This window comes from Pelobates fuscus, chromosome 1 (assembly GCF_036172605.1).
Source record: "Pelobates fuscus isolate aPelFus1 chromosome 1, aPelFus1.pri, whole genome shotgun sequence".
NCBI classification, from domain to species: domain Eukaryota; kingdom Metazoa; phylum Chordata; class Amphibia; order Anura; family Pelobatidae; genus Pelobates; species Pelobates fuscus.
In genome coordinates, this window is record NC_086317.1 from 71,779,157 (window position 1) to 71,798,052 (window position 18,896).

The 18,896-nt window shown below is 37.7% G+C and overlaps 1 protein-coding gene across 1 annotated transcript in view; it reads left to right on the forward strand.

Moving 5' to 3' along the window:
* SLC13A5 (solute carrier family 13 member 5) overlaps window positions 1-18,136 on the forward strand; it is a 97,241-nt gene extending 79,105 nt beyond the window's left edge. The window contains exons 9-14 of the mRNA XM_063449731.1: window positions 12,405-12,620; window positions 13,619-13,743; window positions 14,553-14,671; window positions 15,076-15,237; window positions 16,581-16,718; window positions 17,517-18,136. Coding sequence (XP_063305801.1) covers window positions 12,405-12,620; window positions 13,619-13,743; window positions 14,553-14,671; window positions 15,076-15,237; window positions 16,581-16,718; window positions 17,517-17,645 — 889 coding nt within the window. The 3' untranslated portion in view covers window positions 17,646-18,136. The remainder of the gene's footprint in view (window positions 1-12,404; window positions 12,621-13,618; window positions 13,744-14,552; window positions 14,672-15,075; window positions 15,238-16,580; window positions 16,719-17,516) is intronic.
* The last annotated feature ends 760 nt before the right edge of the window (window positions 18,137-18,896 follow it).

The following is an 18,896-nucleotide window of genomic DNA, read 5'->3' on the forward strand; positions in this document are numbered from 1 at the left end:
AAGACACATCCCTATTTAAAGGGGCAGATTTAGTTTTTACAGATTATAATTTCAGACAGGAACAATTTTGTATGTGTGTAGTCTAAGAATGGTGCACTTAAGCATAATAGATAGGGGAATGATTAAATCTTCTGGACATGGATATAAATGTAGATCAGGCAAGATGTTATGCCTAATCCTCATAATATAGAAAATAATAAAGTAAATAATGGACCAAGTAATTTTAAACTATAACTATCATATTTATATAATGAACCAATAGATGGAATTATAAGAAGCCCCAAACAGAACTCCACAGACCACACCAGTCTCCACCCGATACCAATATAGATCCCCCTTGCGACGTGAGAGAAACATAATAGTCAGACATATCCCTATTTAAATTTATATCTATATTTAAAGGGGCAGATCTAATATTGATGGATAATAAATTCCAACTAAAGCAAATATTCTTGAAAAGGTATATACAATCTAAGGATAATACCCTTAGACTTTATAGATAGGGAAATGATTGAATACTCTAGACTTAAGTATAGGTGAAGATCAAGGAGAGTAGTATGCCTGATCTTCATATAACAACAAAATGAAATAAATAATAGACCAAATAAAGTTGAACAGGCACTATCAGTGGCCCAAACCCATCTATATAATATGATGAAGCAATAGATGGGGATATAACGGGCCACGAGCAGAACTCAACATATCGTACCCCCCTCCAACTAGATATCCCTACAGATGCCCCTTAAGGCAAAAGAGAGATTAGAGAACCGAACAAATCAGAAGAGTTCCAGCTCTTCATTTAAACCATTAGGTGTCATGGTATTGAGCTTAAAGATCCAGACTGACTCTGACTTAATCAGTTCTCTTCTTCTCTTTGCCTCATCTTGGTAAGGGGGGATCTGGGCTATCCCCATAAGCTGTATTCCCGATGGATTTTTGTCATGAAAAATAGAAAAATGACGGGCTACTGCAGACCTAGTGTCATTACGAATGATGGCTGTTCTGTGCTCCCGGAATCTACATTTGAGGGGTCTTGTGGTTTGACCCACATATTGCCGCCCACAAGGGCAAGTTATTAGATACACCACAAATGAAGTGTTACACGTTATTTTTGATAGAATTGGAAAAGTAACATCGGAGTTATTGAATGGACTAAAGGTGGAGCTCTGAACGCAGATAAAGTTACATGTAAGACATATATTGCGGCCACAACCTTTGTTCGGTATCCCCTCTTTGTGGGTTGTTGTTTCTTTGCTCTTTTCATTAGAGTGATGTAATTTAGAGGGTGCCAGAATGTTCTTTAAATTTGGGGCCTTTCTAAAAGTAACCTTTGGGGTTTCTGAGATACAGAATGATAACCATGGGTCCTTAGTTAGAATGGGCCAGTATGTATAAAAAATATTGATGATCTCGTCAAAGCCTTTATTGAACGTGGTGGTGAATATTGGTGTGGAACTTTTTCCAACCTCTTTGGTACTGATATTATATTTTGCTCTTTTTAACTTAGGGACTTGAGTATGCTCAAGTAAATCCAGAATGATATAGTGCTCATTCGTATGATTTCCATGTTCAGATGGACTCAGACCTTGAGACCCAGGCTCTAATATCTGATTGGAACTAAGTCCTCTCATATAAGCCTTCAAAATCTTATTTGGTGGATAAGATTTTTCTATAAACCGCTGGCAAAGCTTTAGCGACTCTCTCTCATAATCCGACTTTAGTGTGCAATTGCGCTTGATTCTGGTAAACTGCCCCATGGGAATATTTTGGATCCATGTTGGATGATGGCCGCTATTGGCATGCAGATAACCATTCACGTCTACATTTTTCAGGTATGTTTTGGTGGTGATCCGCCCTTCCGCCCCCGTGAGGGATAAGTCCAAAAAATCTATAGTCGACTTATGTTTCTTATATGTAAAGGAAAGACCCCAGCGGTTGTTGTTGATATAAGACATGAACTCTTCCACCTCATTCCACTCACCCCTCCAGACAATGAGAATATCGTCAATAAACCTACGATAGAGGGCGAGTCGCTCCATCCAATACAGATCACTGAGTATCATCGACTGTTCCCAGTGACCCATAAATAAGTTGGCGTAGGATGGAGCGAAACTCGCCCCCATCGCGGTACCCCTGGTTTGCACAAAAAACTTATCATCAAATTCAAAATAATTGTGGGTTAACATAAACTCGGTAAACTTGACAATATAATGGGACTGGTTGGTTGGAAGTAGAGGGTCAGATCTTAGATATGATGAAATGGCTTCTAAACCCAAGGTATGGTCGATGTTCGAATAGAGTGCTGCCACATCAATGGTCAGCCAGCAGTAGTGTTCTCGCCATTTAATGTCTTTGACAATCGTGAGCACATGTCCTGTGTCCTTTAAGTATGAGGGCAAGTGTGGTACATATCTTTGCAAATGAAAATCTACCCATTTGGATATGGGTGATATCAATGAGCCCAAACCCGATATTATGGGGCGCCCCGGTGGATTAGTGAGGGATTTATGCACCTTCGGGAGGTAGTAAAAGATAGGAATCTCCCCTTTGGCTGAGATGAAAAAACTCCTCTCTCTTTTGTCAATCGCTCCATTCAGATGAGCCTGTTCTATAAGTTCTCTCAACTCTTTTTTGTAAACTGAAGTAGGATCACCGGTTAAAACCTTATAGTAATCCACATTATCCAAAATTCGGTGTGCTTCCTCTAGATAGTCCACTTTGTCCAACAGGACGATACCCCCTCCTTTGTCCGCTCCTTTAATGATCAATTTATCGTTGTTTTTCAAGGAGGACATTGCTGTTAGCTCAATTTTCTCCAAGTTGTTACAAATTTTTGCTTTTTTCTTTTTGAGATCATTGCAGAGGGCTCTCAGTTCTTTTAGGACCAACTCATAGAACATTTGGATATAAGGGCCTTTATCCGCCTGAGGATAGAACACAGAAGGTGGTTTTAATCCAGACGAAATATTCGAATCCAGAATGCTCAGCATATCTTCCTTGGGATCTGGGACATCTTGTTCCTCCAGAAGGGAGATCAAATTGTAAAAAATGATTTTGTCTTGTGGAGTATTTAGAAATTTAGGACAATCTTCAAAACCTTTTGATCCCCTAAGGTTAAAGGATCGTACCACCGTGAGTTTCCTGACAAAATGATTGAGGTCTTTAAACAAATCGATTATGTTGGGTAGTCTATCTGGAGCATATTTTAATCCCTTATTTAATAGGGAGATTTCTCCCTCATCCAGGGTATAGGATGATAAATTAAATAGACCTCTCATTGAAGACATCTTAGTTTGGCCGGACTGTTTCCCACCTCCTCTTGTTCCTCTATGGGTGCCCCCCTCCTTTTGCTGGTCAGATTTCGGAAGAGGGGAAAATTTCTCTCTTCCATACTTCGTAGGGGGGCTAACTCCAAAAAATCCTCAGATGTGGTACTAGCGAACTTCTTCTTCTTAGGGGATACCTGTTTGGGTTTGGCCCCTAGTTCTCTAGCTTTGTCGGTCCCACTGATACTCTCATCCATTCTGGTGGTATTGTGTGAGTAGTTCCCCCCAGGAGTATGTTTGGAATTATACTGTTCTCTTCTATCACGAAACGTGGGGGATCTGTTTTTCTTTCCAAGAACAAGTTGTGCCTTATAGGGGATCGATGGAGACCCTCTCCACTGTTGCCTAGTGTTGGTATATTTAGCCCACTCAGCGTGGGGCCTGTAGGTATGATGAAGTCGAGATTGATTGGGATTAGCATCCTTCAAAAACTTTGAAGTTGAGCTCTTGTTCCTAATACCTGACTTGAAACTACGTTTCCTTTGCCAACTTCTGATCTGCTCACTTTGATAGTCTGATTTGTCCCTTTGGAACTTCTTATTTTTATGGGCTATTAGATCTGTCTCAAAATTGATCAACCTTTGATTGACAGACTCATCTAGTTTGGAAATGACAGTCGATTGTAAAGGCATGTGGCCAATTTGTTGCTGAAGATCCTCAATCTTCTTCTCAGTGACAAGGAGTCTCGATTCTCTATACCTAACCAGAATGTCCATTAATATAAAAGAACAAGAATCCAGAGCCCCTAGCCATTCTTTTTCTAACAGAATATTGTCGTTGAAGAAGGGCTGTTTATCAAATCTAAGACCTCTGGGAATAAATTTATTATCAACATATTTCTTCAGGAGGGCACTATCCCACCAATCTCTCATTTCTAACTTGAGGGTTTTTTCCAACTCGAAAAACAGTTTGTGTATGTTAGTTTCTGGGCTAGGAATACTTTCCACTTTACCCGAAATTTTTTCATTAAACAAATTTGTTCTCCTATCTAGCCTGTTGACAACACTATTGAGACCCATATTGATACACAATTCCCAAAGAAAATAGGGACTAAAACAGACTGAGCCCGAAAAACAAAAGAACAAATAAAAAATAAAAAATAAAAAATAAAAAATAGTCTAACTGAACACCTATGAATGCGCTTGTATAACCTTATAGATAATAGACAAGATAGATATCAGGTGTATTAAATAACAAATATTTGGGACTGGCAGCTACATACATACACAAGCGTCTAAATTTGAGTGGTAGCTCAAAAAGGTATAAAACAGTATGTGCGCTCAGAAATGAATATATCAAAAAAAGGACTATTGTATATACTGTGATTTAGCACTTGTACAAAAAATAGATATATTTATTTAAAAATCAAACAAAACATTGAATCAAATAAAAAGTTACAATGTGTGCATGGATCCACTTTAGTGAACAATGTATCAATCAACTTTCTCTATATAATATGTAACACAATATAAAGTGTAATACAGATGCTAATCTGTCATCTAACTTTGTGTAGAGAGTACAAAGTATCACATACGGTATCAGAAGCAGCTGCCACTAAAAAACACAAATAAAAAACTTATATATAAAAAATATATTGAAACTAAATACATAAACAATAATGAAAAGTACCTGCCTCGGTGTGGGCCCCCCACCGAGGTAATAGAAGAAAAGAACCCCCAGAAAAAAGGGGAAGGGTATTGAAGAGGATTCTTTGCCGCCGGTATCCGACCCACTTCAAAAGGGGTCCGTCGAGGAACGGTGAGATGCACCGCGGTCGGGATCTTCGAAAAAAACCGCGGTGAACGCTGTAACAGACCACTCACACAGGCACCTGGTGAGTCACTTATAGTATGACTATATATAGATATACCGCGGTCGGTGTCTTCTCAAAAGACCGCGGTATGGTTGAAATGGAGCAGTCTTGAATATATAGCCGTCAGTCCCCGGCTTCACTGTGTCCGGAGGTATAGTAACCTTCACTTCCCTTAACAAAAATAGTAGGTCGAAGGGGAAAATGAATAAACAAAAAACAAGGGATTCAAAAACACAAAAAAAAAAAAAAAAAAAAATTCTGGACACAAAAAAAATATAAAAAAGATATAATGAATAAAAAATAATAAAGGGAAAAAAAAAAAAACAAATAAAGGCAGCCGAAAAGGATCCGGTGGAACCAGCCACACGTGCAGTCACGTCTACGCGTTTCGTCCCGTCCACGGGACTTTCTCAAGACTAAAGAAGCTGCAAGATAATTAGATTTAAATACCTCCAAAATGTTGGAGTAATTAAACAGGTGAGGGAGGAAAACACCCCCCCCCCCCTTTTTTTAAACACTCAAACAATTAGTTCTAAATCAATGAAAATACATAACACAAAATACTATTAATAAATATGAATGGGGAATAAACATACACATTCCTCAAACATAAATAAATAAATAACAGTTAGACTAAAAACTCAATATATATATATATATATACCCGTTGCACAAATAATAAGACACATCCCTATTTAAAGGGGCAGATTTAGTTTTTACAGATTATAATTTCAGACAGGAACAATTTTGTATGTGTGTAGTCTAAGAATGGTGCACTTAAGCATAATAGATAGGGGAATGATTAAATCTTCTGGACATGGATATAAATGTAGATCAGGCAAGATGTTATGCCTAATCCTCATAATATAGAAAATAATAAAGTAAATAATGGACCAAGTAATAATATCGTCCGTGTAAGTGCTGTTTGTGCGTGAAAAATGCAAAAAACGTCACTTTTACTGGCGATATCATGGTTGTAATACATTTTACTGTTTTGAAACACTAATATTTGTGTTCAGCGAAGTCTCCCGAGTAAAACAGTACCCCCCATGTACAGGTTTTATGGTGTCTTGGAAAGTTATAGGGTTAAATATAGTGCTAGCAAATTAAATTCCCTATACTTTCGGCATGGGTGGTCAGGCAGGTCCCGCTAATTGTAATTAATTAGGATACCTAATTATGTAAAATTATTACATAAATATATGTGTAGAATTAATATATGTATATATATACATATGTGTATATATACGTATATATATATATATATTTTTTTAATATTTTTATTTATATATAGGTATATATATAGTGATATATACGTATATATTTATGTATATAGATATATATATTATTTCGTTCTACGTGTATTTTGATATAAATATATATATATTAATATCACAATACAGTTAGAACGAAATAAAACACATCTATATATTTTTTAATATTTTATTTTTAATTATTTATTTTATTTTATTTTTTTACGTATTTACATATTTATTTTTTTTATATTATTTATAAATATATATATAACAATAATTATATATATATTTAATCAGTATCAGTCTACGTGTAATTTGATATTAATATATATATATATATATATATATATATATTAATATTTAAATACACGTCGTGTATGTGTAAATGTGTGTGTATGTGTATATATATATATATATACTTAGATCATATATATATATAATATATATGATCTAAGTATATTTTATTTGTAACTGTCATTTTTTTTATTTCTTTTTTTAACTAATATTTTATTTTTTTTACAGGACAGGGGGCAGAGACAGTGTCAGCCAGTGATGTCACATCACTGGCTGACACACAGGATCAGTGATCACAGTGACTGCCTGTCACTGTGATCACCTCCTGCAGATTGGGTAATTGACCACAGGGGGGAGTGCCTGGGTGGTACAAGCACTCCCCCCTTCCAATCTGCAGGGGGATCACTGTGCCAGTTACATGTGTCAGCCAATAGGCTGACACATGTAACACTGATCGCAGTGACAGGCTGTCACTGCGATCAGAGAGCTCTGAGATCGCAGTGACAGCCTGTCACTGCGATCTCAGACCTAGCAGATCGCGGTCACTGACCCCAGGGGGACTGCCTGGGGGGCCAGGTAAGTCCCCCGACCGCGATCTGCAGAAGGGGAAAGCCGCCGGCCGCATGTGTCAGCCGATTTGAAATCGGCTGACACATGCTTAATACTGGTCGCAGTGACAGCCTGTCACTGCGATCAGAGACTGCAGATCGCGGTCACCGGCCACAGGGGGGGTTGCCTGGGGGGCCAGGCATCCCCCCCGACCGCGATCTGCAGCGGGCGATTAGCGCCGGCCACGTGGGCGGCCATTATGGCGAGGACGTACTATTACGCCCGCCGGCGTTTAGAGCCGGTTCCTGCAGGGCGTAATAGTACGTCCTCCGGATTTAAGGGTTAAAACAGATATTTCACTTTCACAATAAAACCAGGAAAGATAGAGTTAAAGGGTGACTATAGTCACCAAAAACAGCTTTAGTTTGATGAAGACATTTTGGTATATAGATCATGCCTCTGAAGTGTCACTGATCAATTCATACTATTCAAGAGTAGTGATGTCCCGAACGGTTCGCTGGCGAATAGTTCCTGGCGAACATAGCGTGTCCGCGTTCGCCACGGATGGTGAACATATGCGATGTTCGGTCGGCCCCCTATTCATCATCATTGAGTAAACTTTGACCCTGTACCTCACAGTCAGCAGACACATTCCAGCCAATCAGCAGCAGACCCTCTCTCCCAGACCCTCCCACCTCCTAGACAGCATACAATTTAGATTAATTCTGAAGCTGCATTCATTTTTTGTATTATTTTTTTTTGTGTTTGTGTTTATTATACATTATCCTCCATAGCGAGTAATCTGTGTTTATTATACATTATCCCTCCCATAGCCAGTAACCTGTGTTTATTATACATTATCCCTCCCATAGCCAGTAACCTGTGTTTATTATACATTATCCTCCCATAGCCAGTAACCTGTGCTTATTATACATTATCCCCCCCCATAGCCAGTAACCTGTGTTTATTATACATTATCCCCCCATAGCCAGTAACCTGTGCTTATTATACATTTTCCTCCCATAGCCAGTAACCTGTGTTTATTATTATACATTATCCCTCCCATAGCCAGTAACATGTGTTTATTATACATTATCCCCAATAGCCAGTAACCTGTGTTTATTATACATTATCCTCCCATAGCCAGTAACCTGTGTTTATTATACATTATCCTCCCCATAGCCAGTAACCTGTGTTTATTATACATTATCCTCCCCATAGCCAGTAACCTGTGTTTATTATACATTATCCCCCATAGTCATTTATCGTTGGACCTAGGCAGCATGATGTCTTAGGCCGGCCTAGAGAGTGAGTGAATAATATAATATATATGTTCAGAAACATATTAGTAATATATGTAAATCGGGTTCATGCAAAGAGGGTGAAAAGACACACTTATTGCATCAAATTTACAAAGCCAAACTTTAAAAAGCTTTCCTCATTTCTTTCTCGGGATGAGGAATATATCGGTTGTAGACTGAGGATTTCCATCTGCCCAATCTTTTAATAATATGCACTGGAGTGTCAGTGTTGAAGGAGACCGAAGCTGCCCCTATTCTAAATGAAAGACCCGAGACATGGATACAACCCAATCTTAGGAGTAGTGTTCTGATGTAGAAGATGAATTTAGCCGTAGTCAGAGGGATTCAGTGAGAGTAGTGGTGAAATGTGTGTGGCATGACTGAGTGTGGATAAGTAAGAGTCAAGTATTTTAACTGGGCACTAGTTCTAGGTGGGATAAAGTGGTATAGCGGATGGATGAGTAGTTTGGTTCGTTTTAGAGGTTTGTAGATAAAGTATATAGTGATTGTGAAGAAAAGAGACCTCAGCTAACCTTTTCTTCTATGTTTTGTGTTTAATTCCCCTTTTTCTGCCAACAGTAGCTTATCCGTTCGGCAGTTTGCATCACCAAACCACGACCTCCCTCCTTGCTTGTTGTGATCTGAGCACCGACAATTAAGTGTTCCCTGGGTGGCCGTTGTTTGTATAGCCGCACGCCACGAGGAAAAGAAAACGGCGGCCATCTTGTCCGCACGAGGCGAGTCAGCGGGACTTGGTCGTCGAGTGTCTGGAACTAAAATCGGACACTCGACCGTGCGAAGTACCGCTGAAAACTACCGGACGGCCGGTTCTCCCACTTGCCGAACACCCAGAAGAGCGGCATTCGGTAGTTATATCCGTATGGACCAGGGGAACAATCGCTCCTATGAGCCAGGAGGGTATTTTCGGGACTTTTGACAGTTTTCGCCCTTTTCCCCAATTGACCGACCCCACACACTGAATTCGTGGAACTGTTTTGGGCAGGAGCCTCGTGTGTGGTCGGTAAACTAAGACTTCCACACTTTTTAAGAACCCCTGAACCGATCTGGGTGAAATTTGGATATGTTTGCCTCCCAGATCGGGGCTATCAGGGGATATGTATTTTGTGGGGATACCTTGTGGGGAAAGGGGTGTTCCAATGTTTGGGTAAAATGTGTGCCCTCTGCCTGGAGATAATTGATTTAACCTTTAACTTATCTCACTATCTTCCAGGCAGAGGAAGGGGCGTGTAGTAAGAAAATACTGTACAGTGATTGGTAATATGTTTGTTTGTTTTGGGAGGTCCTCTTGCATGAGGACCCCCATAAAAGCCAGCCTGTTTCAATAAAGCTTTAGTTCTGTTACACCCTTCATGAAGTCTTGGCTCATGTTTGGGGAAAGGATACTCTAACTACTGGGAAGGATTGTCGTGAAGCTGTATTCATCTCTACCCCCTGCTGGAGCTATGGTCACTTATACTCAGCAGCTGGAAAAGGAACGAGGGACCGCAGTAACATCTCCCCTGCAGGTCTTAACAGTGATCATGATTTTTAGCGATATCCAATATTTTTAAGGTGGTCCCAGTGCCACCACTCATATCTGGTGTCACAATAGCTTGCATTTAAAAAAACAAAAACTTTTTTGACTGTAATATAATAGCAGTCAGTTTCCTTCACACGTGTGCATTTCAGGGCCTGCCAGGGCACAGTGTCACACCAGTGCAACTCATATCTGGTGTAACAGTAGTGTACATTAAAAAAAAAAAAATAGAAATTTGACTGTGAAAGGTCAGTTTCCTTCACACGTGTGCGTTTCAGGGCCTGCTAGGGCACAGTGTCACACCAGTGCAACTCATATCTGGTGTAACAGTAGTGTACATTAAAAAAAAAATACAGGGGGCTTGTTGTCACCTTTCTGGGACCCTTGGTGTTGTACGTGGCTGGGTGGAGGAAGAGACCTTCAATGACATCAGTGAGGACAAGGAACGGGACATGGCTAGCTTGGTATCAAGCCTTGTGCAAATGGGGAGTTTGCGGTTGTGCAAATGGACTGTTTGCGGTTGTTTGCGGTGCGTTAAACAGGGAGTTTGGTCTGTCACTGTGAAGCGGGTGTAACCCTTACACTACCTGATCGATACAACATCATACTTTTAAAGCACGTTATTCCAAACAATTTAGGAATGTTAGGTGATTTATGCCCTTTATGGATTACAACCAGACTCTGCATCAACTATGTAATTTTCCATGGGAGTTTTGCCATGGATCCCCCTCCGGCATGCCACAGTCCAGGTGTTAGTCCCCTTGAAACAACGTTTCCATCACTATTGTGGCCAGAAAGAGTCCCTGTGGGTTTTAAAATTTGCCTGCCTATTGAAGTCTATGTCAGTTCGCCGGATTCGCCCGTTTGCGAACATTTGCGGAAGTTCGCGTTCGCCTTTCGCAAACGGAAAATTTTATGTTCGCGACATCACTATTCAGGAGTTAAATCACTATTGTTTCAGTTTATGCAGCCCTAGCCATACCTTCCGTGGCAGTAACTCACACAGCCTGCATGAAAACAATATGTTTTCCTTTTCAATCAGATGTTAATTTACATCTCCTGCTCTGTAGATTGATTTTTAATTATCTACAAGAGGCTCATGTAGGGTCTAGCAAGCTATTAACAGAGCAGGATTTACAAAATTCTACCTTAAACAGAATTTACAATAAAGGAAGTATAAACATTAGATGACTCCTTACAGGAAATGTTTAGGAAGGTTGTGCAAGTCACATGCAGGGAGGTGTGGCTAGGGCTGCATAAAAAAAAGTGATTTAACTCCTAAATGACAGAGAATTGAGCAGTAAGACTGCAGGGGAATAATCTATACATCAAAACCACTTTACTAAGCTAAAGTGACCATCCCTTAAAAGCTCGGGAGGGCGGGAGAGGGGGGGTTAGCCTTCCATTATACTCCTAAATTGGATATGTTTAAATGGATATTGGGTAAGTAAAATATCAGCATTATCTCTGTGACGATTGTTTAGGGAGAGCACCAATTTTGGCAAAGTGATTAAAAACAGTCAAACTAAAAATGTTCCAATTGCACCTAAAACTCATTTTACCATAACTACTACAATAACCAATAATTATATTGTTTAATCTGCACTAGTATTTTGTTTCATTGGTCATTTGGTTTTCTACCAATTTCTAGTTTCTAAAGAAAATCAAATTTAAGGATTGTTTCTTTACCTACCGTACACCAAGCATCATGGTGTAAATAAATGTGCTATAAGCATTGTTATGCTATAACTTGTACATTTTGATACTGGTCATATTAACTAGGTTGAAGAATATTTTTGTTGTTTGATAATCTTGCTGTTCTGTAAGTTATGTGAAAAATAACAAATAATTAAAACCAAAATGACATGACAAGCAACACAACAAGACAAATTATGATATCAGTACTTAAATAGAGAGAAAGTTAAAACATCACAGGTTTAAATGTACCATGTCTATAAAACCAGTTTTGTCTTGTTTTGTTTATGTTAATTCTATTCATTAGAACTTACAACTAACGACATTACATTACTTTCTGTTTCACTCTTGTTCATGTTGGCATTCTCTTCCTGTTTGCTATATATCAATGTGTGCTCTTTTAGAATTCTTTTCTACATTGTTCTAACTTTCTCTGTGTACTTTTAGGCTCTCTGTTCTATGATTCAGTTTTCTTTTCTGTATCTTCTTTTTTCCTCTTTACAGGCAGATCTGCTGGACTAATTCATGCCTGTGACTGTAGGTGGAAGATAAGGGCGTTAAGATCTTCTTCCTCATAGACAACTTTTATGTCTTCTACAAAGAGTAACCACCTCACCTTTTCCCCATATTAAGCTTAAAGAAGACATGGGGCTGTGGAGCTACGAGATCAGAGAAGGAACAAGCTGCATATAACATAATTCGCGAGGAACACCGCAAGCTGGGACCCATTTCATATGCAGAGTCCAGTGTACTGTTTCTCTTCACTCTTCTGGTCATCCTTTGGTTTACAAGAGATCCTGGGTTTGTCAAAGGCTGGGCCACTGTGATGTTCAATATGGATAATGTTGAGTAAGAGTTTCTACATTTTGTTTTCCACTGTATTCTACTTTTGAACAGTGTACTTTTTCTTATGACTCAGAGGGTTTAAAGGAGGAGATTATATTTAAAGAAGACAGACTACCACAACAAGAGGTCAGGGGCATAGGTTTAAAAATAATATCAGGAAGTATTACTTTACTGAGAGGGCAGTGGATGCATGGAATAGCCTTCCAGCTGAAGTGGTAGAGGTTAACACAGTGAGGGAGTTTAGGCATACGTGGGATAGGCATAAGGCTATCCTAGACTTAAGATAAGGCCAGGGACTAATGAAGGTATTTAGAAACGTGGGCAGACTAGATGTGCCGAATGGTTCTTATCTGCCATAACATTCTATGTTTCTATGTTTCATCATCCAACATGGCATTACAGTCATAAATGAATCACTAGAGTCCAATTTGAAAGAAGATAACTCTGCAAAAACAGAGTGCTAATTTTCCAAATGATACGATTAGAAAGTGCAAATGTAATGCCTTTAAGAAACTGCACCGTGTGTATATTAAAATGTAGTTCTGGAACACATTGTTAAAATGCTAATTTATGGTTTGTACAGATCATAAAAACCTTTTTTTTAATCGATATAAAAGTATTATATTGGGCAATGCAAACACAACAGTTTTCAATTTCAATTAATAATATACAGTTTTTATATTGACAAATGTAATGTACAATTTGTATGGAAATTTGCCATTTTAGTGAAATTTGCTACAAACACAAAAGAACCCACCATCATCCTCATAACAGTAAATCTTATAACGCACTTTGTAGAAAATAGAATGCCAAAAAGCGGTGCAGGAAGGAACATCATTATTACAAATTAAAATGTAAACGTAGACCACACTGTTTTGGCCACTTGTTATTTATCGACTTGTGAATTTACTTATTTTGTGTTGTGAGCTTGTCAGATGAAGGTAGTATAAAAAGCTAGAAGTGAAATTAAAATAAATCATTAATACCTTTCTCAATTGCAGGTATGTGACAGATGCCACAGTAGCTGTGTTCGTAGCGGTCCTCCTTTTTATTTTGCCAGCTTCCAAACCTAAATTTAGCTATTCCAGTAGCAGTAACAGCTTTGACTTTGATGATCTGGAACAAGGTACTCGCTCTTAGTTCTTTTTAATAGAGCCAGTCTCATGTATATATTTGGATAAGATGACTGTGGGAATTTCAACCATGATGTAGCCTGCAGCTGCTACTATCCTAATAGGTCCAGGTATATTCACTAAAGATGATCAATTGGATGCATTTAACTAAAATTGTTTCTCAACGGTCTCTTTTTTTCAATAAAACTTCCATCCAGTATATATCAATATCCATCCAGTATATCTGTACTATAAAATTACGATCTAATTGATGACAGAATCAATGTGAAAACTTTATGTTTCAAATAAGATACATCTCACATACATCTGGTAGTAGCTCAGAAAATATTTTTCTGATATAAATGTATTTGCATATGTAATATTTAATATTACAATCAATGAATCCCATTGAATGTGGAAAACTTCAGGAGCTCATTCATCGTATCAAAATATTTTGAAATATTTCCCCTTCGACTTGAGGTCCTATGTGCTGCGATAAAAGCATGATTGTAGTTGGACAATCAATAGTACCAACAGTATAAGTATCTTATACTGTTGGAACTATTGATTGTCAAAATGCAATTAGTGGAGGCTGGTCCACTGAAGGTGGACATCGCCCGTCCCCTTTTGAAATTCTGTTCTATTGGCATTGTAAGGACTACTGAGTGTGTTTTTTTATAAAAAAAAAAAACATGTCTGTCATGATTATATCTGTGGTCTACATCCTTGCCTTTATTGGGGTTCAGTGCCATTCTATACGGTACATTATCACTGGCTGTAGATTTGCTGACTGCACTTACTAACAATCTCATTCTTTTTGTAGAACAGACGATTACATTTTGCTCTCCACCATTATTGACATGGAAGGTAGTTCACAAGAAGATGCCATGGAGCATTGTACTCCTTCTTGGTGGAGGTTTTGCCTTGGCCAAAGGAAGTGATGTATGTCGGTTTTGTTTTTTGTTTTGTACTTTTTATTTTAACTCATTTTTATAAAAAGATGTACTAAGTATTCAGTTTGTTTATTCATTATTAGCAGAGCTCTCTATAGAATATCACTCCGTAAATATTTTCATAAGGTATATGAATGGCGGCATGAGTTTGGGACATAGAACGGAGCATAGAATGCTAATGGTAAACATGCACCCAGTAAGTTAACTATCCTGGGTTATTCTGCAATACAACAGGAATCTAAATGTCTCCTCCTATACAAAATGCTATATAATATTAGTAGTATTATTAGGCATTCATTTACTATTAGGCTGTTACTATATATATATATACACACACACCTTTTTTTTTTTTTACTTCTGTTATTCTAATTCCGTCAGTCATATTTTCTATAGGCATCTGGTCTGTCTTACTGGCTCGGGCAGCAAATGACACCATTACACTCCATACCAGCTTGGTCCATTGCAGTCATCTTGTCACTGATGATTGCAGTCTTTACAGAATGTGCCAGCAATGTTGCCACGGCAACTCTCTTCTTGCCTATCCTTGCATCCATGGTAAGATAATATTGCATGTATAAATGATTTACATACTAGTATTTTATTTGATTCCATGAACGATTACCTGCTAAGTAGAAGGTGAACATGGAATTTCCATGCAGCTAGTCAAACTGAAACTAAAAATTGTATTTTTCTACAAACATCCTCCATACTTAACTGTCCTCAATAGATTTACTACCACATTACAATAAATTAAAATAAATACAATTATAGTTTACATAAAGGAGAGGACTATATTTAAAAAAAGAAAAATTACCACAACAAGAGGACAGTCTTAAATTAGAGGGGCAAAGCTTTAAAAATAATATCAGGAAGTATTACTTTACTTAGGGGGTAGTGGATGCTGAAGTGGTAGAGGTTAATACATATAAAGGAGTTTAAGCATGTGTGGAATAGGCAAAAGGCCAGGGACTAATGAGAGTATTTAGAAAATTGGGCAGACTAGATGGGCCGAATGGTTCTTATCTGCTGTCACATTCTATGTTTCTATATATTGTTTTTTTCTATTCAAATTAAAATTTATCAGCTATATGATATATCTTTAATGGTTATAATTGTATTTATCCGAACTGGTAAGTGGCTTAAATAGATTGGTTCTAATTTAATTGAGGTCATTGCATTGATACATTTAATCAAATGCATCAATACAACTAAACTATATACATTAGATTTTTAATAGTTAATGAAAAAGGTCTAATTCCCAACTTATGGACATTTGTTAGGAATTTGATGATAATGCAACTTGATAAAGACACCAGAAAGCAAAAATGACTTATCACTTGTGTATAGCGTCATAATGCAAATGTAGATATAGTTAGAAAGGTCATCTGAACTACACAGGACATTGCAGCCGACTTTTGCAAATAATTCTTTCAATGTACTAAGTGTGCTTAGAAATATCCATTGTCTGTCTGCCAAAATGCAAACAGAATGTTTTACCTACAAAAGTAGATGTTGGTTATGGAAGAAGCTATTCACAAATATATAGAGGAACAGAATGGAGCTTTAGCATAGAAAGTGTGTTACTCTGAAGAATGAGGTCCTGGGAGTAAAAGGGAAAGTAAGTGAGACAGTTTGGGCTCAATTTCTTTATGGATTAAAAAATTAGACAAGCAGTAGTCCCAGAATCCAATGGACTCCGTACCTCTGCTTGTGAGCGTTGTAGGGTAATTAGGGCATAACCCAAATGGAATACGATTAGAAAACAAATGGAGAAAATCCCACAAGTGGAAACCCACAAAGTCCTCCATTTATTTTTTACTCTTTATGACTTACTTTATTATTGCAATTAATAAAATTTTCGGTTAGTCAATTTACTGTGTGTTTCTCTTTATTGACAGGCACAATCCATCCACGTAAATCCTTTATATATTATGATTCCCTGTACACTCAGCACGTCTTTTGCATTCATGCTTCCTGTGGCAACACCTCCAAATGCCATTGTATTCTCATACGGACATCTTCGAGTGTCAGATATGGTAATAGTGACTAAATATTGTATTACACTGTCTTCTAAAACATGATATACATCAGTTGTTGTAGATCCTTACACAATTTAGCATCCAGTCAGTGCAAAGTGCCAAAAAATAATATTTTAAGTTTTTATGTTTGCAACACTGTGGTAGGTACTATTATAGTCTTATGGTTGACATAAGCTTTCTAAGCATTATTATTCTCCCTTTTAGTATGTAATGGTAGCAGTGAGGTGACTGTATATAGTTGTACCCTGTTCTGTACTGGTAAAAGTTCTGTATCCTGTATTGGGCCTCATATAGAGAAGCATGGGTAGCCCCATTTGTTAACTCTTATTTATCAATGTTGTGTTACATAATTTGAATTAATGTATCAATGGCATACTGCATTAAAACCAGGGTATCATCCTTACCCTTAGGTGTCATTTATCAAACTTATTATTGAAACATTGTTCCTGTTTTTGAGTGCAAACAATGGCAAACTACAATTCAGAAGTTAGTGAATAAATGTCTTAATTATTGCCCTATATGTATTTAATGCCATACTGCCTGAAGCAAACGTTCATTCTTTCAAAATGCTCTAACCACCAACACATATTGAGTGGCATTTTATTGTATAATTATTGGTCTTTAATATTTCTAAAGAAGATACGTCGCAAAATAGGTCTGTCATTCAACAAAAACATCTGAATGTAATCTGTGAGATGATTTAAAGTACTAGCATAATGATAATACCCTTATGATAATAAGGGTAATTTTGCATATGAACACAATTTTAATCTTAGTTATTGTTTTTGATTGCAGGTGAAAACTGGTATTGTGATGAATTTTATTGGTGTTATATGTACTACAATAGCCATCAATAGTTGGGGCCGTCCCATGTTCAACTTGAACACTTTCCCTGCTTGGGCCAACAACACCGGTGGGAACTAATATCTAAAAAGAAGATTCAAACTTGGAAACCAGTGATTTATTCACAACATACGGAGGCATATTATGGACATGTTTAATATTTAAGGTCATTAGTTTGCCATATTCCAGCTACAGAAGAGGATCTTGAAGGACACATCATAGTGAACCATTTCCATCAGTCCTCTTTCATGAAAAATCGAGAACAACACTACAAAGACCCAAAAGTGCAGGAGCCAAACTACTGCTACGGAGATGCCATGACTCGACCACAAAATGAACTTTGCTACGAGTTGACATCCACTGGAATGCAGCTGTCACTGATTATTTAATAGGAATCACCACAAATAATGTGTTCATCTGTATACTGTTACATTGTACATAAATTGTTTAAAGGCCTTGGATGTATTGTTCAACCAATAGTATTTCCATTAATAGGAAATGGATATTGGATCTATTTTTTATCAAATCAGGGAACTTTTAGAATAACATATTAGTAACAAGGAGGGCACAATATATATTTTTTCCTGGAGAAAAACACCAACAAGATAATAATATTAATACAGGTCTCTTCTTCCAGCATTTACATGAGTAGGGAAACACCGACGATTCTTTAACACTAACAAGAATATGATGTCTGATGTTCAGATACTAATATACTAATACTGTTCTCACTCATAGGTTGGATCCAACTAGATCAACAAAGTACAACAGATGCACACAAAGTGTTGGTAAAGGTCTACTTGTGACACTCCTTATTTCCTTAGACTGCAGAGCACATGGTGCAGACTTCTGGTCTGTTAGTAAGAAGAGCTTTAACACATTTACAAAAACGTAGCTTACATTTTTAAAGATTTGAGTGTATGATCCGTGAGGGAGGACCACTCACAGGGCAAGCTAATAAACTTCGGTTTTGATTACATTTTCTGTTTTTGCACAAGTGAGATATATTGTTGGTACAGAGCACCTTCAAATAGGTTTAGATGACTTCTTCAGCTTGTCCTCTATCTCAAATAACCAATTACTGCTGAAGAGTTAAAATATTGTCCACACCTCAGTCGTGAAAAAACTCACTTGACCACAAGTGCACACAGCCTTTCTCCTCTGTAATTTTCTAGAATGATGCCACCAAGATGTTCTAAAATGTTGCTGAACTCCATAATTATACTGAAACCACAGCCTAACTCAGGATTTCAAAAACTAAGAAAATCGAATCAGATGCAGAAGTACCGCCAATGCAGCCTTACCAGGGCCCAGAGAGTTTGGGTGGCCCTT